The sequence below is a fragment of the Pan troglodytes genome, chromosome 3, assembly GCF_028858775.2.
Source record: "Pan troglodytes isolate AG18354 chromosome 3, NHGRI_mPanTro3-v2.0_pri, whole genome shotgun sequence".
In the NCBI taxonomy this organism is placed as follows: domain Eukaryota; kingdom Metazoa; phylum Chordata; class Mammalia; order Primates; family Hominidae; genus Pan; species Pan troglodytes.
This window is the reverse complement of record NC_072401.2, coordinates 101,894,987-101,920,784: the sequence shown is the minus strand read 5'-3', so window position 1 is coordinate 101,920,784 and position 25,798 is coordinate 101,894,987. Positions and strand designations below refer to the sequence as shown.

At 35.1% G+C, this 25,798-nt stretch overlaps 1 protein-coding gene and 1 long non-coding RNA gene across 3 annotated transcripts in view; one reads left to right on the top strand and one right to left on the bottom strand.

The window, feature by feature from the left end:
- Positions 1–25,798, bottom strand: part of LOC134809901 (uncharacterized) — a 357,341-nt gene that overhangs the window by 89,436 nt on the left and 242,107 nt on the right. The gene's annotated exons all lie outside the window — the stretch shown is intronic.
- The window catches only part of EMCN (endomucin), a 122,604-nt gene that overhangs the window by 58,886 nt on the left and 37,920 nt on the right, over positions 1–25,798 (top strand). The window contains exon 5 of one of the 2 annotated variants that reach the window (XM_016951918.4): positions 11,381–11,416. The exons of the other annotated variant lie outside the window; for it this stretch is intronic. Within the exon in view, the coding sequence (XP_016807407.1) occupies positions 11,381–11,416 (36 nt within the window). The remainder of the gene's footprint in view (positions 1–11,380; positions 11,417–25,798) is intronic. 2 annotated transcript variants of the gene reach the window in all.

Sequence of the window (25,798 nt, the reverse complement as noted above, 5' to 3'; positions counted from 1 at the left end):
AATCTTTCAGGGCAAAGAACCTCTCTCCATGCTGAACAGAGCCTCTAGCACCCAGGGGAAGGCTAAATGTTTATGAGGTTTTACCATCAAGACAGAACATGATAAAGGAAGTTTCAAACCACAAAAGGTGGAGCCTTCTGAGGAGACAGAGTTTTTTTGTCTAGTACTGAATAAGTTTTGAGGAGTAAGCACCAGCTGCAAAGAAGGGAGGAGTCATTTTGGGAAAAGGAAAACTGTTTGAGTGAAGGTCAATTGAAAAGAAGATAGAGTATGTTTGTTGTTGGAATACAGGCTGTTTTAAGGCCTTCTGACTTTAGGTCCCCCTTCTCAAACATTGAATTGCCCCCACATCCTATGTTAACTGAATTTATAGATTATAAGTTATAAAATTATAAAAGTTATAAAAACTTATAAAAATTTATCAAAAGTTATAAAAGTGATACAAGTTGAATATCCCTTATTCAAAGTGCTTGGGATCAGAAGTGTTTCAGACCTTAATGGATTTTAAGGTTGTATGCATTTTGTAGACACATTAGGCAATCATTTATCAATTTAGATTTTGCTGATTTTTTTGTATAATGGAGGCAATAATTCTGTGTTTGAGATCTCAAAGATTTCACTAGGCCCTTGGAAATATTTTAGGCCCCAGATACTGTTATCAAAGAGCCTAGCAGTTAAAACAGCCCTAAAAATAAAATAAAATAATGACATAAAATAAACCTCCCAACAAAGAAAAGCTCAGGTCCAGATGGCCTCATTAAAGCATTCCACCAAAAATTAAAGAAGAATTAACACCAATCCTCCTCAAACTCTTATAAAAAAATAAAGAGAAGGAAACACTTTTTTTTTTTTTGACAGAGTCTTGCCCTGTTGCCCAGGCTGGAGTGCAGTGGCACAATCTTGGCTCACTGCAAACTCCACCTCCCAGGTCCAAGCAGTTCTCTGCATCAGCCTCCCGAGTAGCTGGGATTACAGGCACCCACTACCATGCCCGGGTAATTTTCGTATTTTTAGTAGAGACGGGGTTTCACCATCTTGGCCAGGCTGGTCTTGCACTCCTGATCTCATGATCCACCCACCTGGGCCTCCCAACGTCCTGGGATTACAGGTGTGAGCCACCACACCCAGCCAGGAACACTTTCAAATGCATTCTATGAGACTAAAATTAGGCAGATACCAAAATCATTCACAAAAACTACAAGAAAAGAACACTGCAGACTAATATTCTTAATGAATATTGATGCAAATACGTTCAACAAAGTATTAGCAAGCCAAATTCAATAACACATTAAGAGGATTAGACATCTTGTTTCAAGAGGCATTTATTTGTGGAATGCAAGATGGTTCAACATAAGAAAATCAATCAATATAATATACCACATTAACAGAATGAAGGTCAATAGCCACATGATTATCTCAATTGTTGCAGAAAAACATTTGACAAAATTCAACATCTTTTCAGGATAAAAATGCTCAATAAACTATAAATTTTTAAAAATTGCCCCAAATAATAAAGTTCATATATGAAAAGTCCACAAGTAACTTTATAGTCAACAGTACAAAGTTGAAAGCTTTTCCTACAAAGCAAATGATGTCCACTCTCATCACTTCTATTGAATATAATACTGAAAGTTCTATTCAGAGCAATCAGGAAAGAAAAAGAAATTAAAAGCAGTCATATAGAGAAGGAAGTAGTAAAATGATCTCTGTTCTCAGATGACATGATCTTATTAATAGAAACTAATGATCACACAAACACATACACACACACAACCAAACTATATGTTGCTTAAAAAAGACATACAACAGTTAAATTTAAAAGAGTGAAAAAGGATATACCCTGAAATAAATACATCTATATCAGAAAAAGTAGAATTTAAGGCAAAAAAAAACTAAATCGAAATAAATAGGAACATTTCATAATACTAAAATATTTAATTTTCCAGGAAAATAAAACAAGTTAAAAATTTTACGTTATCATATAGCATGAAAATATATAAAGCAAACATTTAGTGAAAAACACAAATCCACAATTCTCATGAAAATTTTAATATACCTTTCTCATTAGTTGACAAAATATAGGTATTGATGTAGCATAAATCAATACGATTAACAAACAATTTAATGGAAATATGTGGAACACTGCACCTCAACTACAGAAAGTGAACTATCTCAACTACAGAAAGTGAACTATTTTCAGGTAGATAAGAATTCGTTACTATCATAGATCATAGCCTGTGTCATAAAGCAAGTCTCAACAGGTTTTAAATGATTTAAGTGATACAGAGTGTGTCTCTTGATCAAAGAGGAATTAATCTAAACAAAAAAAACTAAAAGATAGCTCTATGCTGATACATTTTAAACTACAGTAACTTATGTGTCAAAGAAGTAATCATAATGACAATCAGCAAATAGTTTCAACTGAATGATAACAAAAATATGCAGTACCAAAACTGGCAATACAATTAAAGCCAATCTTAACGGTAAAATTTATAGCTCTAAAATGCATATATCAGGCAGGAAAAAGAATGGTTCAAACTTAATTACTGCCATCTCAATAAGGCAGAAAAAATAAATAATAAACCCCCAAAAAATTGAAGGAAGAAAACAATAAAAATATGAGTAGGAATTAATGAATTGGAAAGCAAATGTACCATAAAGTGGATCAACAAAAACTAATATTTTGGGTTTTTCAACATGAATGCATAACAATAGAAACTAGATAAGTTGGAGAGAAAAAAGACCAGAAAAATAGAATAAAACATCAGTGAGGTGTGGGACAACCCAGGGGCCTAAGATACATATAATTTCAGAAGAAGATGTGAGAAGGATGGACCGAAAAGATGTTTGAAGAAGGGCTAGGTGTGGTGTCTCACCCACCCCAAAGTAGTTCCAACACTTGAGAGTCCAAAGTGGGCAAATCACTTGAGCCCAGGAGTTTGAGACCAGCCTGGACAACATGGTGAAACCCTGTCTCTACAAAAAATACAAAAATTAGACAGGCATAGTGGCAGGCACCTGTATTCCCAGCTACTTGGGAGGGTGAGGCAGGAGGATTGATTGAGCCAGGGAGATCGAGAATTCAGTGAGCCATGATTATGCCACTGCACTCCAGCCTGGGTGGCAGAGTGAAACTCTGTCTCAAGAAAAAAAACAAAAGAAAAAACGAACAAAAGGGAAGATAATCCAAGTGTATAAAATTATAAACCCATAGATTCAGGTAACTTAAAGAGCCCCAAGTTGAAGAAAACTATACCAAAGCACATCATAATCAAATCATGGAAAACCGGAGATAAAGAGAAAATCTTGAAAGAAGCTATTGAAAAAAATTATACATTAAATAGAGAAGAACAATGACAAAAATTACAGCAGAGACTCATCAGGAACAATGCATGCCAGAAAACAATGAAACAACATTTTTAGTACTGGAAGCAAAAAAACAAAAACAAAAACAAAAACAAAAAAACTTCTCACCCTAGAATTCTGTAAATATTTTTTCAGACATATAAAAGCTGCGAAATTCATATCAGTAAAGACATTCAGGAACAGAAAAATATGGTACCAGATGGAAATTTCAATCTAAATAAAGGCATGAAGAACATTAGAAATGGTAAATATGTGAGCAACTATGAAAGACTTTTATCTCATTTTTAGTCTCTTCAAAAGACAATTTATTGTTTAAAGATAAAATAACAAAAATGTATGGAAGGTTTACAACATATGTAGAAACAAAATGTATAACAATGGCACAAATGCCAAAATGAGAGAAAGGTTATAAATATACTGTTGTAAAATCAATACTGGAGATAAATAAATCTTAAAAAAAGACTCAATCCAAAAGAAGGCAATAAACAAGAAAAAAAGAAACAGAGAACAGATGGAAAATTTTTACAATCAGATTGTGTACTTAAAATCAATTATAATAATTTATCACATAAAATAAAACAGCTTAAACATTTTATTTATAAAGATAAGATTGTTAAACTGGATAAAAAGCATAACCTCTTCCCAAATATGTGCAGTATTCAGAAAACCTACTTTAAGTATAAATTTATTAAAAACAAAAGACAGGAAAAGGTATACTTTGGTAAAACTAATTAAAAGAAAGTTGAAGGGACTACAATAATATCAGACAGAGAAGGTTTCAAAGGAAGGAGTTTTATCGGGGATAAAGAGAGTTATTTGAACCTTGACTTTCTTAAATAAAGTACAAGACACCAAATGTTTAATTAGTATTTATAGAAAGATCTATACTTTGACATCATTGGTGACAGTTATCTGGTATTCTCACCCAAAACACATTCCGCAGAAAAAGAAACTGTATGCTTAGCAAAAGAGGATAGTGACTTTTGTGTTTAGATTACTTAGAGTAGAAATCTCACAGTGTCTTGATGATCTATATTAGTTTTATATTCTTGCTAAAAAAATAAGATCACAGGTTCCAGGTCTGCCTATCTTTTGGGAGTAGGGGGTCAGGGAGTCACCATTTAACTTACCACAGACCAGGTCCTTGCATTAGCCCTCACTATACCTAGGTTTCGTAATCCATACATTTATCATTGACTATATGCAGAGCTACATTGGTTGGCACTGAGGGGTGCTTCAAAAGAAGTGTCAGTTGTCAATAACAAAGGTCCCCCACCCTTCAATAGCTAAACTGTGGAGGGATTGAGTGTAAAACTTCTTTGCAAAACTTCAAATCTTTTTCTCTTCCTGAGCTCTCTATTTTTTTTTTTTTTTTTTTGCTAATGGCTTGAAAACATGACATACTCATTAACTTTTTTATTTTTTAATTTTTTTATTATTATTATACTTTAAGTTTTAGGGTACATGTGCACAACGTGCAGGTTTGTTACATATCTATACATGTGCCATGCTGGTGTGCTGCACCCATTAACTCATCATTTAGCATTAGGTATATCTCCCAATGCTATCCCTCTCCCCTCCCCCCACCCCACAACAGTCCCTGGTGTGTGATGTTCCCCTTCCTGTGTCCATGTGTTCTCACTGTTCAATTCCCACCTATGAGTGAGAACATGCGGTGTTTGGTGTCTTTGACCTGGCCATAGTTTGCTGAGAATGATGGTTTCCAGCTTCAACCATGTCCCTACAAAGGACATGAACTCATCATTTTTTATGGCTGCATAGTATTTCACGGTGTATATGTGCCACATTTTCTTAATCCAGTCTATCATTGTTGGACATTTAGGTTGGTTCCAAGTCTTTGCTATTGTGAATAGTGCCGCAATAAACATACATGTGCATGTGTCTTTATAGCAGCATGATTTATAGTCCTTTGGGTATATACCCAGTAATGGGATGGCTGGGTCAAATGGTATTTCTAGTTCTAGATCCCTGAGGAATCGCCACACCGACTTCCACAGTGGTTGAACTAGTTTACAGTCCCACCAACAGTGTAAAAGTGTTCCTATTTCTCCACATCCTCTCCAGCACCTGTTGTTTCCTGACTTTTTAATGATTGCCATTCTAACAGGTGTGAGATGGTATCTCGCTGTGGTTTTGATTTGCATTTCTCTGATGGCCAGTGATGATGAGCATTTTTTCATGTGTTTTTTGGCTGCATAAATGTCTTCTTTTGAGAAGTGTCTGTTCATATCCTTTACCCACTTTTTGATGGGGTTGTTTGTTTTTTTCTTGTAAATTTGTTTGAGTTCATTGTAGATTCTGGATATTAGCCCTTTGTCAGATGAGTAGGTTGCAAAAATTTTCTCCCATTCTGTAGGTTTCCTGTTCACTCTGATGGTGGTTTCTTTTGCTGTGCAGAAGCTCTTTAGTTTAATTAGATCCCATTTGTCAATTTTGTCTTGTGTTGCCATTGCTTTTGGTGTTTTAGACAGGAAGTCCTTGCCCATGCCTATGTCCTGAATGGCATTGCCTAGGTTTTCTTCTAGTAGGTCTAACATGTAAGTCTTTAATCCATCTTGAATTAATTTCTGTATAAGATGTAAGGAAGGGATCCAGTTTCAGCTTTCTACATATGGCTAGCCAGTTTTCCCAGCACCATTTATTAAATAGGGAATCCTTTCCCCATTGCTTGTTTTTGTCAGGTTTGTCAAAGATCAGATAGTTGTAGATATGCGGCATTATTTCTGAGGGCTCTGATCTGTTCCATTGGTCTATATCTCTGTTTTGGTACCAGTACCATGCTGTTTTGGTTACTGTAGCCTTGTAGTATAGTTTGAAGTCAGGTAGCGTGATGCTACCTGTGTATCCTCTTGGTTTCTGAGGATAGAAGAGAAAGGAAAGAAGAAGAGATGGAGGGAAGAAAACAATACATATGCATTTCTTGCTGGTAACTTAGTCATTCTGGTATCTATAACCAGATTTTAAAGGAGATATGTTGCACACTGTAAGGGATTGGCAGGGAAGGAGGGACTATTGCTCTTTTTCCCTTTACTGAATTGTAACTTGGCTGAGGCAAGAATGCAGAATAAGATTATAGATAGATGATAAATTGGGATGTGCAGAACTCCAATATAGAACTCTACTAAAGCAAGTACTTGGATAGGAACACCTTTAAGGGTTTTGCCAAGTGAGAGTTTCTTCTACCACAGTGAATACAATATTAGAGATTTGAAGCCTGAAAAGATAATCTGGCTTTTCTTAATAACATTTATAATCAACCAGTATGCTATTTAGTAGGAATTGATAACATTTATATATAATAAATAAATAATCAAATGTATTTCCTTTTGCATAATTTATCTTAGTTTAATATGGAGTTTATTTTTATACAAAAAGCAAAGATAATTTTATAATAACCAAGTACGCATTTTAGATAAGCTACTAGCTGGACATGAGAGTGATCAACACCCAGGTCTTTGTTCTTCAAGGCATCATACCCTTCATAAAATAAAAATTTGGCACTTCAGTCATGCCAAGAGTAAGTTAGCTTATTGGTTATGAATAGTGATTATGATGTCTGATTGCTTACGTTCAAAAAACAGCACAACTAGTTATTTGTGCTATGTGGTTTTTAATCCACTACTTAACTTCTCGGTGCCTCAGTTTCTTCATCTGTAAAATAATTAAAATAGGATTATACTTTCACAGGATCTTTGTGAAGATTAAGGGTGATAAATCATATAAAGAAATAAACACACACACGAAAACACAATACATGTTAGCTATTTTTTTAGTCATAGTAATTCTCATAAAAGCCAGGGAAAGTAAGTATATATGATACCAATTTCACAAATAAGGAAACAAGTTCAGAAACACTAAATGACTTGGCTAAGATTAAATTTAAAAGATTAAAACCCTGTTTTTCTTGCCCCAAACCCTATACACCTTTCACTATACCACACTTGTTCTCATGAAAACTATTTTACACAAAGCATCTAAATCTAAGGAATTAGAAAACAACTAGCTTCTAATTAGGTGCATCATGTACTTGACAAGTAGGTGTTCAATAAATATACGACAAGATACTGACTGAATGAATAAATTTAAACCTGCAATTCTAACCAGGGTGGTCCTCTTGCCCACTATGCCTCATTTATTCTTGAATGTGTATATTTTTCATTTGTCCCATTTGTATATTTTTTATTCCTTCTTTCTTCCTCCTTCCTCTAAATGCTGATTCAAATTCTACACATTCATATTCATCAAGGACCTCTACTAGATTTTACCCTGGTATTTCCCACAACTTCATGAGTGTTGCTAGAGATGTATATCATCTGTGCTATTATTTATTTAGTGTTTTTCTTTAAATCGATGCACTTCTTATTTTTAAATTTGTTTGAAAAATAAACTACCATAAATGAAAAACCAGTTTTGCTTGGCATAAATAAACAATAGCTATAAAAATCACTACTATGTAAATAAATAAATAAAATTCTAGCTAGAATTTGTTCTTTGCTAGAGGTTCTGAGCTTGAGACATGCTTGTTCTTTAAAAAAATAAACTAAGATAAGCACATGTTAGATATTAACAATATATGTGCATCCAATTAAAATTTTAGAATTTTCTCATTAAAATAACCAAGTAAACTGCAAGAAAGCTGAAAAGGAAACAACTTTCTCATTAAATGTTTCCATCTTATTTAATGCTGCTTTCCAGTACTACCTTATAGAATCTCTCACACAAGGCTATCCAACACTTTAGAAAAGATTAATTTATCTAATTACCCACCCAGCTTCAATATTTATTTTGTGAATTGCACCATTTGTCTATGAAACTTATTTTGGGACTTAGTTATAACATTTCTCATATGCGATTTAATTAATATATATCATTTCAAGTAGGCAGATACAAGAGTACTCCTCAGGATGATAAAGTCTTAGTCAGACGTCATGGTTTAGCCAGATGAGAAGTATTCTCATGTCTAATGACTCAGTCAATGCCATATGGAGAAAGGATGAAGAGAATTTGAATTGGTCATAATAAATTATTCAACAGCAAATCAGTAGATAATTATATATGGGAATAGACGTATATATTTTTCTCTTGCACCTGTTAATTATATTATCTTGTTCTAGGTGTAAGTCTGTTAGTTCAAAATATCCTGCAATATCCTTTGCGAGATAAGAATATTTAGCAAAGTTATTTGTTGTATTGCTGTTCAAGATTTCTGATTTAAAAACTAAATGCTTGAGCAAAGTTTAACTTTGGATTAATGTAATTAGCATTTCAAAATTCATTTACATTTCATAAGACTTTAATTTCATATTCAAAAATTAAACTCAACAAACAGATTGTAAGTTGCCAACCACCTTGACTAAGTTTTGGGTCCTTACTAAACATCTAAGTTTGAGAATGGTTAACTAAGCACACTGCTAATTTGCTATTTGACTTTTCTGAGATTCTTTTAAGATCAAAGCTTGGCCTTTTCCCAAAAACACATGTTTCATGAAAGTTATAAATAATAAACAGGAATAATTGAAAATATCTTCACTCATTAATTCTCAGAACTTTAGCCATATTCCATAGCACTCATCTTTACTAAGCTTTTGTTTCCACAGAACTGAGTCCAAATTTGAAAGTTGTATTTATGTAAAAACACTTTATCATTTTTAAAATATCTTCTTGATTTCAGGGAAAAAAGGAATATATTCTATACTGGATTAAATATTTGAGACTTACAGAATTTTGTCCTCAAAATATCAATGTATTCATTTATATATATAAATGTCCAAACCTCTTACACTGCTCAACAGAAGGGTTTTGAAGTGATGTGTTTTATGAAGACTCAGCTATACCTTAATGTATAGTTATATTTCTTTTATTATATTCCTCTAGAATTATCACACATTTTTGAAGGCTAAAATAATTCAAAGAAAGGATAATCAGAAGGTTTTGTCTTCTCAGTGAAGTCTACCAAGAAAGGTTATGACCTGATAATAAGAGGAATGAGGATTTTGATTTCCTTGTATTCTAACCCTCTTGCAGCTAATAGATATTTTAATTGTATCTTTCAAATGCAGCATAATGCCATGTTCAAAAGTGTTTTAATTAGTTATCAAAAGTAGGAATTAATTACATAGCTTTCTATTTGGAACAGTTTAGTGGAAGGAAAAGCTGTCCATTTTACTGAAAGAAGATGAAAACTAGAGCTAACAGACCTGGCCTATATACCTGGTTTTTTCCTTAAGAAATTAATTTTACTACTCTCAGCTAATGTTTACAGATCTGCAAAATGGAAATATAATATTTCCCTTATAGGTATCAACTAATAAGATATGAAACTGATCATAAAAGTTGCTTACAAATAGTAACTATAATTATCCAACTAGGAAATTTTAAATAAAGTATTCATCTTTCTTTAAAAGTTGAAATCAGGTAGGTAGAATTAGTTTTTTATATTATTATTTTCTACTGTCATTCATTCTATCCATATGTTTCTACTGGTAAGCACTGGAATCACTTCTCTGAACAAGATAAGATATCTGCCCCCATGGAGTTACGTTCTGACAGAAAATAATAATTTTTTAAAGACAAAAGTACATACATGGTAGTAATAAAAGTACTGTTGAATGAATGAAGCAATGAGATGGAATGATGTGAAAAGGTCTGTGGAAACAATTTGGTGAAGGTGGTTGGGGAGACTTCTCTGAACAGCGACTTCTGAGCAGAGTCAGAAAGCAAGCAAGCAAGCCAGAAAGCAAGGAAGGAAGGAAGGAAGAAAGAAAAGAAAACTTCAAGGCAGAAAGGGCATTGTGCCTTCAATCTGCCACAGCAAAGCCACGAGGTGGAGTACAATGAAACAGGGTCTGAATGGTTGGAGATGAGTTGAGGAGCAATAGGGAGCCATTGGAGCAGTGAAGTTTAAATCTAAAAAGATTTTCCTAAGCAGCTATTGCAGGTTCTCAGGGGAGAGATACAGGTGCTGGGTGGACAGTAGCAGAAAAGGTGGTGAGACATGTTTGAATTTGGAATACATTTTGAAACTAGAGCTGATAAGGGTGAGAAACATAGGCAACTCAAGACAGGCTACTGACGTTTTGTTTTGTGCAACTGGAAAACAAATGGCACCACGTACTGAACCAAGAAAGCAAGGGAAGAGACAGATTTCAGGATAACAGTCAAGAGTTCTGTTTGGGGCATGTTAAATTTAAGATGCTGATGTAGAGAGTCAAGTGAATATACAAAGGAAGCAAGTGGACTTTTAAAAATGTCATTATTGGGCTTCTATTTGTTTCAAGATTATTTTCTGTATTTTTCATGTGCCAAATCTTGAAAATGCTGCATGTACTCAAAGGTGTTGAAGTGATCTTTGATTATAATTCTTCCAAGTGACTTTCCTTGCAGAAAGCTCTCCTGGACTATATCATAAAATAATTTCTTACGTTTTAAAAGTATCTGTCTGAACTTTGCTGCTTCTTCCACAGGTCATGAGATGCACCAAGTCTTAGTAGGATTACAACACATGGCAGCCACTTTCATTAAGCACTTACTGAAGGATTTTTGTTTTCTATGTTATCTCAGGATATTCAAAGTGTGAGGGTATACCAGATCCTATAAAGCAAGATTTAGCAAACTATGGCCCACGGGCAAAATCGAATACCCTGACTTTTTGAAAATAAAGTTTTATTGGCACACAGTTATTCCCATTCTTTAGATACTGTGTATGGCTGCTTTCTCTGTGTAAGGCAGAGTTGAATAGTTATGACAGAGATTTATGGTCCACAAAACCTAAAATATTTGGCCCTTAAGGGAAAAATCGGTTGAACCACTTTTTCTTAAAAACCTTCTCTGAAGTTTCTTGTAATCATGAAGAATCATGATTTTATGATTTGAAAATAGTGAATCAGAAATGAGCTAAAATTCATACTCATTTACCACCTGAAACAATTGTGAGAATAGATCTGATATTCAACATTTAATTGTATTGATTTTTTTTCTTTTTTTCCTTCTAAAGCTGAGACTCAGAGTTCAATTAAAACAGAAATACCAGGTAAGCTCTTTTTTTTCTCTCTCTCTCTTAGTATTTTCATGGGTAAAATCTCAAGAATAAAACAAATTACACCAATCAGTTTGGGGGCAGGGAGAAATAGCACAAGGGAAAACATTACATCACAAATAAAATGTTTAGAAAAACTTGAGTTTAAAAAAATGCAGACCAGGAGAACATATAAGGACATGTCTAAGTGTTCTGTGACTAAGGTGAGTGGAGCCAGCTCTAGCGAATGTATAAAGCCTGTGAAATTGCCCTCTGTCCTCTGCCCTGAAACCCACTGTTCTTGATCTGTTTCTGTTGTCAGTGTGACCTCTCCCAGAAGTACAAAATGTCTTCTCTTACTTTCTAACAAAATCTGGTCATAGTATCCAAAAAGATGACCTTAGAAACCACAGTTAACAATCTAAAATGCTATCATTCCAATTAGTGCTCGTATTTGCCACCCTTAGTTTTAGACTGAATGTTTTTTGGATAATGGAGCAATAGGAATTGAAGATCGTTGGGCAGGGGAAGATGGCAATGTTGAGTCTTCCTGTTCAGAAATCATAGTTATCTGAGGGATTTTTATCTTTCTACATCCTACCTGGTACTTATACAAATGACAAATCTCATAAGCTTTCAGTGCTGGTCATCTTTGATATATGTAAACTAAATGAAAACTAAATGAAACAGGAAGAGAAAACCAAATTCCGCATGTTCTCACTTACAAGTGGGATCTAGATGATGAGAATTCATGAGCACAAAGAAGTAAACAACAGAAACTGGGGTCTACCTGAGGGTGGAAGGTAGGAGGAGGGAGAGGAGCATTAAGAATAACTATTGGGTACAAGGCTTAATACCTGGGTGATAAAATAATTGGTACAACAACTCCCCATGACACGAGTTTACCTATATAGCAAACCTGCATGTGTATCCCTGAGACTAAAATTAAAGTTTAAAGATGAAAATAAATAAACTAAAAATATGAAATAAACCTATAGGTTCATAAAACTTTTTAAAAATTAGAAAAATAAAAAAATTATGAGTGACACTAAAAATTATGAGTGCTCTATTTTCACAGCAAATATTCTAAGTAATCACCTTAGTCTAACTTCTTCCTCTTGTGTTCAAGGAATTTGAATCAAATTATTATGCTTTTAACTTTTAATAATTATCTTCTTCTATATCATATATCTCATTATTAAAGAAGTTATTTTTATATTATTAATTCCCTTTACTCCACTAATCACCATTTTTTTAATTCATTAATCACCATATTTTTTATTATTTCCATCTTCATAGGCTAAAAATTGGCAGGCACTAGAGGAAAAACAGCAAAACAAAACAAAAACAGTGCATCCAGTCAGAGAAGACTGATGCAGTTCTCTGGAAGTTCTGGGAAGAGATTTTTTTCCCTCTGCTTCACAGATTGACTATCAAGGAGAAGTCAGAGTTGAAGAATTGGGAAGCAGCCACATTGTCAGTTCTCTTTAAGGAGGGACTGAAGGATCCTTCATTTTGTTTAAATAAATTTTATTTACAAAATGCCAGCTATAAGTTTAATTGATTTTAGTGGAATAAAAGCTCATTTAGGCTATTTTTATTTTTCGAGTTATGTAAACTAATTTTCCTAAGCCAAATAAGTAACAAACAATTTATTTGAGTAGTGGATTAAAAAGAAATGAGACTGGTCCTATAAGCCACTAGAAAATTGAGTCTCATTTTTTTACATTCAAACTTCAAATATGAATTGCAACTAAAGACTAAATCAGGAAACACCATCCCCCAAAAGATGAATTAACAAATTTATTAACAGGGTATTCTTTATACTTCTGGTTTTTTTTCAGATTAAAGACTTCTTTAGTTTTATGTATTTGGCATCAAAGATGTTAAAATACCAAATTTGTGAAATATTCATCCATGCGATTAAAGGCAGGCATATTATTAAAAATAATTCATATTTCTGTTTTAGGTAGAAGTTGACATAAAATTATAGCCCATAGAATTACTAGTCCTGTTTCCTTTCTATAAATATAAGCAAATATGGATTCAGTCTTTGAATATATCACACACAGTTCTCACATTTGATATTTTCTTTAACATCATGCAGCTAGTTTTAATTTCCTTGAAAAGTTACATTTTTACAACGACTTCAAAAACTATTATTAAGCGTCTAGAAATTGATGATGATTTTATGTAGAATCTTTTTGGGAGATTAAAAATAAGTAAGGATTCTATATAAAATGTAAATTATGACCAATTGTACATAGATATAGTATTTTAACATTATAAAACAAAAATAGATCCATGTTGGTGACATCAGCAAGATGGCCAACTAAAAGCTTCTAGTGCTCTTCCCACTTCCCACAAAAAACTAAAAATAATGAATAAGCAACTACATCTTGATCAAAATAACTAAAGGAAAGCTCTGGAGAACAGCAGCAGAAATCCTGTAGACCACTGAAACACAGGATGGCCACATAGGAAACAGGAGGAAACACCTTGCCTCTGCCATCCCATTTCCCTAGTTGGGATCAACTCAAAACCAGAAGAGACCCCTTTCTGCAGGAAAAAGGTAAGCAAGAGGACCCCAACAACCTCCATCATCTCCACAGATACATGCAGTCTTTGCACTAGAGACTTCTGCAGTCCTTATAGGGTTTGAGCCCAGCCGAGGGTGCTCCCCAGAGTCTACATACTGAGCTATCCCTAGAGAAGGAGCTGATGCTGTGCCCCTCCCTCCTCTTCTCAGCCCCTACCTCTTGTCTCATGGCTCATGCTGCTACTGCCCTGTACAATCTTGGGAACAAGTGCATCCTGCTCCAAGCGTGAGTATGCATTGCACCCCTCCATCCCTGATGTTTTGTTACCACTGCAACAAGCCATATAATAGCATACCATCCACCAGCCAAGCTGCTACTACTTCCTACCCCCTAGGGCCAAGTTCCGTGGAGCTACTCCACTCCCCACATTCCAGTTACTGTGCACCCTCCTCTCAGGACTGAACTGAAATGGCGCTCCAACCCTCAGGGACCTCAGGTCTTCTGCACACCAGAGCAGTCATGCCCCTCAATGCCATAGATGAGGCAGCATACCCCACCACCACCATCCGGGATCACAGACTTACACTAGAGCAGTAAACTCCCAGCCCTGGCACCACAGATAAGACAGCATGCTACCCACAGGGGCTCAGAGCCTTTGGCACACAAGAATAATTGCACACCCCAGTGCCATAGCTAATGCAGTACCGTACCCCACAGGGATCCAGAGGCTCCACTGACCCATATGGACATGATTTCTGGGGCCAGACAGATGTGGCACAACACATCCCAAAGAATTAAGGCCTGGCTTGAGTTGTGTCACCCTGCCCTCCAGGCTGAACAGCCACATGCCTGCCCACCCAAAATTGCACTACACCCCTGCAGTCTGACATGCTGCCTCTTGGGAGACTGGTGCTGTGCTGCACCCCTCCCACCAAGGTCCAAGCTACAGCAGTGTCTTGCCATTTCTTCATCATTGCTGCTGCTGTACCGGCCTCATAGAGCCTGGGGTAGTGATATGTCCCACCATCCCAGGGTCCAGAGTCACCACTACATAGTACCTCATCACTAAGTGTCTACATTTTTGCTGACCTCTGTTGACTCCTGGTCCCAAATTACAGCTATTCTCTGCTCCCTGGACCCAAGCTTCTAGAGAACTCCTTTTTCTACCAAGCTGTGCCAGTGGTGTCCCATGTCCACCAGGGTCACAACCTCAGCTATATTTCAGCACTCTGGGCCTAAGATGGTGAGGTGCACCTCAGAGGAATAGACCCTGCCTTACTGGGGAAACTGCATTCATTTGTATCTTGGAAAGTGAACCTGTGCCTCAAGTCCAAGGTGCTACAGTAGTCTCACAAGACACTGAGCCCATGACCTATATCCACAGCTACTCTGATCACCTATGCCCTGGCTCCCAGTGCTGCTATGGTTGCCTGTGGGCCATATCAGACCAAACACAAAATTAGTTTTCTTCAGCTAAGACTCCCCACTGTGGGAAAGACAAGAACAGGAGAATTGTTAAGCCTTTGCCCTAGCAACCTACAAACTAGGCCACTGAGGCACCTACATTCATTGCTGACATTGATCACAACTAAAGAAGCTACACATTGATTACCCCACTGTGCCTACATGTAACCAGAGGCGCCCTGCCCAACTGGCAGCCTCAGACCCATATGCAACTGAAAGTCTTCCCCTACTAGAGTTTGAAAAAGGAAACTACATCACTAAATGTGCAGACATCAATGCAGGGACACAAGGAACATGAAAGCAAGGAAGCATGGTACCACACAGAAACCATAGTTCTCCAATAACTAGTGACAAAGAAGCAGAAATTACAAACTCTCTGAAAAGTGATTTAAAGTAATGAGCTGGGCTGGGTGTGGTGGCTAATGCCTGTGATCCCAACACTTTGGGAAGCTGAGACGGGCAGATCACTTGAAGTCAGGAGTTCAAAACCAGCCTGGCCAACATGGCAAAACCCTGTCTCTACTAAAAATACAAAAATTAGCCATGTGTGGTGGCACACACCTGTAATGCCAGCTACTTGGGAGGCTGAGGCAGAAGAATCTCTTGAATCTGGGAGGTGGAGATTTCAGTGAGCCAAGATTGCACCACTGCACTCTAGCCTGGGTGACAGAGTGAGACTTTGTCTCAGAAAAATAATAAAAATGAAATAAAATTAAATAATGAACTGAAGGAAACTTGGAGATTCAAGAGAATACAAATAGACAATTTAATAAAATCAGGAAAACAATTCATTATATAATTAGGAAATTCAATGAAAAGACAGATATAAAAAGAACCAAACAGAAATCTTGAAGCTGAAGAATTCAATCAATGAAATAAAAAATATATTAGAGAACTTCAAGAGCAGACGAGATCAATCAGAAGATAAAATCTGTGAAGTTAAAGATAGGTCTTCTGAAATTACTCCATCAGAGGAAAAAGAATAAAAAATAGTGAAGACAGCCTACAAGACTTATGGAACACCATTAAGCAAGCACATTCTACAAAAGAAAAAGAGACAAAGAAAGAGACAGAAAGCTTATTTAATAAAATAATTGCTGAAAATTTCCCACATCTTAAAAGAGATATACACATTTGGATGCATAAAGCTCAAAGGCCCTCCAAAATATACAACCCAAAGAGATCCTCTCTAAGGCACATTATAACCAGACTCTTAAAAGTCATAGACAAAGAGAAATTTAAAAGCAACAAGAGAAAAGCATCAAATCACATGTAAAGGAATTGCCATTAGGTTATCAGTGGATTTCTCAATAGAAACCTTGCAGATCAAGAGAGATTGAATAATATATTTAAAGAGCTGAAAGAACAAAAGCATTGCTAGCCAACTATACTATGTTCAACAAAGCTCTCCTTCAAAATGGGGAAATAAAATTGTTCCCAAACAAGAAAAGCTGGAGGAATTCATCACCACTAGACCTGCCTTACAAGAAATGCTTAAAGGAGTTCTTCAAATGGGAATCTTAAAAAATGACAATTACTATTATAAATACATATGACATATCTATAAAGTATAAACTCACTGAAGAGGTAAATACATAGTAAAATCAGGAACACTCTAATACTGTAATAGTGGTGTGTAAATCGTGTATCTCTAGCATGATGGTTAAATGTCAAAATTGTCAAAAATAACTAAACGTATAACAAGTTGTTAATAAATATACAATATTAAAAGATGAAAATTGTGACATCAAAAGAAAATTGTGAGGGGAAAGGTAAATGTATAGAGTTTTTGTATGCAACAGAATTTAAGTTATTATCTGCTTAAAATAGTTGATTATAAGGTGTTTTATGGAAGATTCATGGTAACCACAACGTAAGAAACTACAGCAGGTATATAAATGATAAAGGGAAAAGAATCAAGGATTAACACTACAGAAAATTACCAAATTACAAAGGTAGACAATGAGAGAGAAAGAAACAAAGCTACCAATAATCAGAAAACAAATAACAAAATGACAGCAATGAGTCCTTACCTATCAATAATGACCTTGGATACAAATAAATTAATTTCTCTAGTTAAAAGACATAGAATGGTTGAATGAATAAAAACAAGATCCAACTATATGCTGCCTACAAGACACCCAGTTAAGCTTTAAGGACACATAGGCTGAAAGTAAAGAAATGGAAGAAGATATTCCATGCAAATAATAAAGAGAGAAGGAGTAGCTATACTTACACCTGATGAAATATAATTCAAGTCAAAAATTGTCACAAGAGACAAAGAATGTCATTATTTAATGATAAAGGGGTCAATGTATCAACAGGACATTACAATTGTAAATATATATACAACCAACATTGGAGCACCTAAATACATAAAGCAAATATTAATGGACATGAAAGGAGAAATAAAGAGCAATATTATAACATTGAAGGACTTTAATACCCCACTTTTTTTTTTTTTTGAGACAGAGTCTCACTCTGTTGCCCAGGCTGGAGTGCAGTGGCACAATCGCAGCTCACTGCAGGCTCTGCCTCACAGGTTCACACCATTCTCCTGCCTCAGCTTCCCAAGTAGCTGGGACTACAGGTGCCTGCCACCATGCTCAGCTATTTTTTTTGTATTTTTAGTCAAGACGGGGTTTCACCATGTTAGCCAGGATGGTCTCAATCTCCTGACCTCATGATCTGCCTGTCTTGGCCTCCCAAAGTGCTGGTATTACCCCACTTTTAACAACGGATAGATCATCCAGCAATCCCACTGCTAGATGTCAACCCAAAGGAAAAGAAGTCGTCATATTAAAAATAGACTTGCGCATGTATGTTTATAGTAACATGATTTACAACTGCAAAAATGTGGAACCAACCTAAGTACCCATTGATTAATGAGTGCATAAATAAAGTGTGATATATATTTATATATATCACATATATATATACACACACACCATAGAATACTTCTCAGCCATTAAAAGGAGTGAAACAATGTCTTTTGCAGATATTTGGATGGAGTTGGAGGCCATTATTTTAAGTGAAGTAACTCAGGAAGAGAAAACCAAACATTGTATATTCTCACTTACAAGTGGGAGCTAAGCTATGAGTATGCAAAGGCATACAGAATGATATAATAAACTTTAGAGGCTCAGAAGGGGGAACGTGGGAGTGGGGCTAGGAATACAAACTGCACATTAGGTACAATATACACTACTCAGGTGACAGATGCACTAAAACCTCAGAATTCACCACTATATAATTCATCCATGTAACAAAAAAACCACTTGTACCCCAAAAGCTATTAAAATAAAAAAGAACATAAAATTAATAAAAAATAATTTAAAAAGAGTAGATAGATCAACCAGACAGAAAATTAAAAAAGAAATACTAGACTTGAATTGCACTTTTCACCCATTAGACCTAACAGACATATACAGAGCTTTACTTTAACAGCAGGATAATATGCCACATTTTTCTTTAGTTCACATGGAACATTCCCTAGGATAGGCCATATGATAAGCCACAAAACAAGACTTACTAAATTTTAAATTGAAATAATATCTAATATCATTTCAGACTATAATGCTATGAAACTAGAAATCAATAATAAGAGGAATCTTGGAAAATCCACAATTATATGATAATTAAGTAACGTGCTCCTGAACAACCAATGAGTCAAAGAAGAAATAAAAAGAGAAATTAAAAAATATCTTGAGACAAACAATAATTAAAGCACAACATACCAAAACCTATGAAATGTAGCAAAAGCAGTTCAAAGAGAAAAGTTTATAGCAATACATGCCGACATTAAAAACAAAAAGAATCTCAAATAAGTAATCTAACATTACACTTCAAGGAACTAACAAAAGAAGAATAAATTAAACCCCAAATTAGCAGAAAGAAGAAAATAATAAAAATAAAACATAAATAGAGAACAGAAAAATCATAGGAAGAATCAATAAAATTAAGAGTTGGTGCTTTCAAAAAATTTAAAAAAAATGGATAAACCTTTAGCTGGTCTAAATGAAAAAAAGGGAAGACTAATAAATAAAATCATAAATTAAAGTAAAAAAAATGAAACACCTCAGAAATTAAAAGGATCGTTTAGACTACTACGAAAAAATATATGCCAACGATTGGATAATCTAAACAGATAAATTGCTTAAAAAACAGAATAAAACAAAACAAAACAAAAAAACAAAAACTAAAACCTACCAGGATCAATTCAAGAAGAAATAGAAAGCTTGAACAACAGACCAATAACAAATAAAGAGATCACAGAAGTAACAAAAAACTTCCCAACAAAGAAAAGCCCAGAAACAGATAGTTTTATAAAAGCTGAATTCTACCAAACCTTCAGAGAATTAATAATGATACTTCTTAAACTCTTTTAAACAAAATAGAGGTAGAATGAATAGTTCCAACCACATTTTATAAGGACCACATCACCTTGATACCTAAGCCAGACAAAGATATTACAAGAAAAGAAAAATGCAGACCAATCTGTCTGACGAATGCAGATGCAAAAATCCTTAGTAAAATATTGAGGATTAAACTAAACCCAACAACATAACAAACTAAACCCAACAGCATACCAAAAGAATTATATATAGTGACCAAGTGGGATTTATTTCTGATATGCAAGGCTAGTTTAACATATACAAATCAATCAAAGTAATATATGACATTAACAGAATGAAAGATAAAAACCACACAATGATCTTGACACAGAAAAAGCATTTTTCAAAATCCAACATCAATTCTTGATTAAAAAAAAAACTCTCAACAGTTTAGGCATAAAAGGAATGTTTCTCAATATAATAAAAAACATTTATGAAAAACCCACAGCTACAATTATAATCAATGGGGAAAAGTTAAAGATTTTCCACTCAGATCCAGTACTAGATAAGGATGCCCACTCTTGTCACTTCTGTTCAACATAGTACCAGAAGTACTAGTACGAGCAATCATACAAGGAGAAGAAATAAAAGACATCAAAATCAAAAAGAAAAAAAAATCTCCACTTGCAGATGAAATAATCTTATGTGTAATGATTCCACAGAAAAAACTGTTAGAACTAATAAATGAATTCAGTAAAGTTGCAAAAGGAAAAATTAACATAGTACCAGAAGTACTAGCATTTCATACACAAATAACAATCTAACTGAAAAAAACAATTTCATTTATGGTATCATAAAAAATTACTGATGCTTTCTGACTTACCATGGGGTTACATTCTGATAAACCCATCATACGTTGAAAATGTTGTATGTCAAAAATGCATTCAATACCCTGATAAACTCATATTAAAGCTGAAAAATTGTTGAGTCAAACCATCACAAGTCCAGATGCTCCTCAGCTTACAATGGGGTTATGTCTTAAACCCCATTGTAAAGTTAAAACTTGTAAGTTGAGGACCATCTGTCCTTAGGAATAAATTTAACCGAGAAAGTGAAACATTTGTATACTGAAAGAGAAAACATTGATAAAAGAATTTGAAGGAGACAGAAATAAATGGAAAGATACACTGTACTTATGAATCAGAAAAATTTATATTGTTAAAATGTCAAAAAGCAATATTCTATATATTCAACACAATCCTTGTTAAAATCCCAAGGTCATTCTTCACAGAAATAAAAAAACATTCCAAAAATATGTATGAAAACATGAATGACCCCAAATAGCCAAAGCAATTCTGAAAATAAAAAAAAAGTTGGAGGCATCACATTTCCTGAGTTAAAATTATATTACAAATCTATAATAAAACAATATGGTGCTGGCATAAAAACAGACACATAGACCAGTGAAACAGAATAAAGATCCCGGAAATAAATCTAAATGTGTACTGTCAACAAATTCTTTACAAAGACACCAACAGCACACAATGGGTATATGATAATCTTCTCACTAAATGGTGCTGCAAAAACTGGATTTCTACACGTAAAAGAATGAAATTGGACCCTATCTTAAACGATGCACAAAAATCAACTGAAAATGGATGAAAGACTGAAAGGTAAGACCAGAAACTATAAAACTCCTAGAAGACAACATAGGGGAAAATCTGCTGGGCATTGGCCTCAGAAATGATTTTTTTTTTTTGATATCAGACCAAAAGCTCAGGCCACAAAATCAAAAATAAATAAATGGGACTACATCAAACTAAAAAGCTTCTGCACAGCAAAGGAAATAATCAGCAAAATAAAACAGCACGCTACAAATTGGGGAAAAATATTTGCAAACCATATACCTGATAAGGGGTTAAGATGCAAATGTAGAAAAACAAATAGCATGATTAAAAAATGGGCAAAATACCCTGAATAGACATTTTGTGAAAGAAGACATGAAAATTGCCAACATGTGCATGAAAATGTGGTCAACATCATTAATCATCAGGGAAATATAAATCAAAACCACTATGTGATACTACCTCACACCCATTAGGGTGGATATTATCAAAAAGTCAAAAGATAACACATTTTGGCAAGGGTATGAAGACAAGGGAATTCTTTTTTTCCCCCAACTTTCATTTTAAGTTCCAGAGTATATGTGCAGGATGTGCAGATGTGCAGGTTTGTTACACAGATAAACGTGTGCCGTGATGGTTTGCTGCATAGAGCATCCCATCACCTAGATATTAAGCCCAGCATCCATTCACTACTCCTAATGCTCTCTCTTCCCCCGCACACCTCTCTCACCACTGATAGGCCCCAGTGTGTGTCGTCCCCCGCCCCATGTGTCCATGTGTTCTTATGGCTCAGCTCCGACTTGTAAGTGAGAACATACAGTGTTTGGTTTTCTGTTTCTGCATTCGTTTGCTGAGGATAATGGCTTCCAGCTCCATCCATGTCCAGACAAAGGACTGATCTCATTACTTTTTATGGCTACACAGTATACCATGGTGTATATATACCAGATTTTGTTTATGCACTCTATCACTGGTGGACGTTTGGGTTGATTCCATATCTTCGCTATTGTGAACAGTGCTGCAATGAACATACGCATGCATGTAACTTTATGATAGGATGGTTTATATTCCTTTGGGTATATATCCAATAATGGGATTGCTGGGCCAAATGGTATTTCTGCCTCTAGGTCTTTGAGGAATTGCTACACTGTCTTCCACAATGGTTGAACTAATTTACACTCCTACCAAGAATGTAAAAGCATTCCTTTTTCTCTGCAATCTCACCAGCATTTGTTGTTTCTTAACTTTTTAACAATCGTGATTCTGACTGGCATGAGATGGTATCTCATTGTAGTTTTGATTTGCATTTCTCTAATGATCAATGATGAGCTTTTTTTCATGTTTGTTGACTGTATGAATGTCTTCTTTTGAGAAGCATCTGTTCATGTCATTTGCCCACTTCTTAAAATGTTTTTTTTTTTCTTGTTTAAGTTCCTTGTAGGGTCTGGATATTACACTTTTGTCATACGGATAGATTGCAAAAATTTTTTCCTATTCTGTATTTTGTCTGTTCACTCTGATGATAGTTCCTTTTGCTGTGCAGAAGCTCTTTAGTTTAATTAGACCCCATTTGTCAATTTTTGCTTTTGTTGCAATTGCTTTTGGCATTTTCATCATGAAATCTTTGCCTGTGCCTGTGTCATGAATGGTATTGCCTAGATTTCTTCTAGGGTTTTTATAGTTTTGAGTTTTACATTTATGTCTTTAATCCATCTTGAGTTAATTTTTGTATAAGGTATAAGGAAGGGGACCAGTTTCAATTATCTGCATATGGCTAGCCAGCTCTCCCAGCATCATTTACTAAATAGAAAATCCTTTCCCCATTGCTTGTTTTTGTCAGGGTTGTTGAAGATCAGATGGTTTTAGGTGTGTGGTCTCATTTCTGAGTTCTCTATTCTGTTCCATTGGTCTATGTGCATGTTTTTGTACCAGTACCATGCTGTTTTGGTTACTGTAGCCTTGTAATATAGTTTGAAGTCAGGTAGGGTGATGCCTCCAGCTTTGTTCTTTTTTGCTGAGGATTGCCTTGGATATTCAGGCTCTTTTTGGTTCCATATGAATTTTAAAATAGTTTTTTTCCTAATTCTATGAAGAATGTCAATAGTACTTTAATGGGAATAGCACTGAATCTATAAATTACTTCAGGCAGTATGGCCATTTTCACAATATTGATTCTTCCTATCCATGAGCATGGAATGTTTTTCCATTTGTTTGTGTCTTCTCTGATTTCCTTGAGCAGTGGTTTGTGGTTCTCCTCAAAAAGGTCCTTTGCTTCCCTTGTTAGTTTTATTCCTAGGTATTTTATTCTCTTTGTAGCAATTATGAATGTGAGTTTATTCATGATTTGGCTCTATGCTTGCGTGCTGTTGGTGTATAGGAATGCTAGTGATTTTTGCACATTGATTTTATATCCCCAGACTTTGCTGAAGTTGCTTATCAGCTTAAGAAGCTTTTGCACTGAGACAATGGAGTTTTCTAGGTACAGGATCATGTCATCTGCAAACAAAGATAATATGACTTCCTCTCTTTCTATTTGAATATCTCTATTTCTTTCTCTTGCCTGATTGCCCTGGCCAGAACTTCCAATACTATGTTGAATAGGAGTGGTAAAAGAGGGGATCCTTGTCTTGTGCTGGTTTTCAAGGGGAATGCTTCCAGGTTTTGCCCATTCAGTATGATATTGGCTGTGGGTTTGTCATATATGGCTCTTATTATTTAGAGGTATGTTCCTTCAATACCCAGTTTATTTAGAGTTTTTAACATAAAGGGATTTTGAATTTTATTGAAGGCCTTTTCTGCATCTATTGAGACAATCGTGTGGTTTTTGGCTTTAGTTCTGTTTACGTGATGAATTACATTTATTGATTTGCTTATGTTGAACCAACCTTGCATCCTGGCGATGAAGCCAACTTGATCATGGTGGATAAGCTTTTTGATGTGCTGCTGGATTCGGTTTGCCAGTATTTTATTGAGGATTTTTGCATTGATGTTCATCAGAGATATTGGCCTGAGGTTTTATATTTTTGTTGTATCTCTGCCAGGTTTTGGTATCAGGATGATGCTGGCCTCATAAAATGAGTTAGGGAGGAGTTCCTCCTTTTCAATTATTTAAAATAGTTTCAGTAGAAATAGTGTTAGCTCTTCTTTGTACCTCTGGTAGAATTCAACTGTAAATCCATCCAATCCCAGGCTTTTTTTTTTTTTTTTTTTTTTTTGCTTGGTAGGCTATTTATTACTGCCTCAATTTCAGAACTTATTTTTGGTCTATTCAGGGATTCAGTTTTTTCCTGGTTCAGTCTTTGGAGGGTGTATGAGTCCAGGAATATAAATTAAATATATATATAAATTATATATAAATTAAATATATATAAATTATATATAAATTATAAATTAAATATAAATATAAATACGTTTCTTCTAGCTTATGTGCACAGAGGTGTTCATAGTAGTCTCTGATGGTTGTTTGTATTTCTGTGGGGTCAGTGGTGATATCCCCCTTATCATTTCTGATTTTGTCTATTTGATTCTTCTTTCCTTGCTTCTTTATTAGTCTAGATAGTAGTCTATTTTATTAATTTTTTCAAAAAGCCAACTCCTGGATTCATTGATTTATTGAAGATTTTTTCGTGTCTGTATCTCCTTCAGTTCCACTCTGATCTTGGTTATTTCTTGTCTTCTGCCAGCTTTGGGGTTTGTTTGCTTTTGGTTCTCTAGTTCTTTTAGTTGTGATGTTAGGTTGTTGATTCAAGATCTTTCCAGCTCTTATCAGCCAGGGGAACTCTTGTACACTGTTGATGGAAACACATACTGGTGCAGCCATTATAGAAAATAGTATGGAGATTTTGGCTGGGTGCAGTGGCTCACACCTGCAATCCCAGCACTTTGGGAGGCTGGGGCAGGAGGATCACCTGAGGTCAGGAGTTTGAGACCAGCCTGGCCAACATTGTGAAACCCCGTCCCTACTAAAAATACAAAAATTAGCTAGGCGCGGTGGCACTTGACTGTAATCCCAGTTACTGAAGAGGCTGAGGCAGGAGAATCATTTGAACCTGGAAGGTAGAGGTTGCAGTGGGCCGAGATGGCACCACTGCACTCCAGCCTGGATGACAGAGTGAGACTGTCAAAAAAAAAAAAAAAAAAGTAAAAAAAAAATAAAATAGTATGGAGATTTTTAAAGAAATTAAAAATAGAACTACCAAGTGATCCATCAATCAATCCCTTTTTCTGGGCATATACCCAGAGGATATGAAATTACCACCACATAAGGTTATGTGGACTCCCATATTCATGACAGCCAAGACGTAGAAATAATCTAAGTGTCTGTTAATGGATGAATGGATAAAGAATAATATTCCATATTCAGTGAAATATTATTTAGTCCTAAAAAATAATGAGACTTGCCATTTGCCAAAACATGGAGGATGAACATGGAGG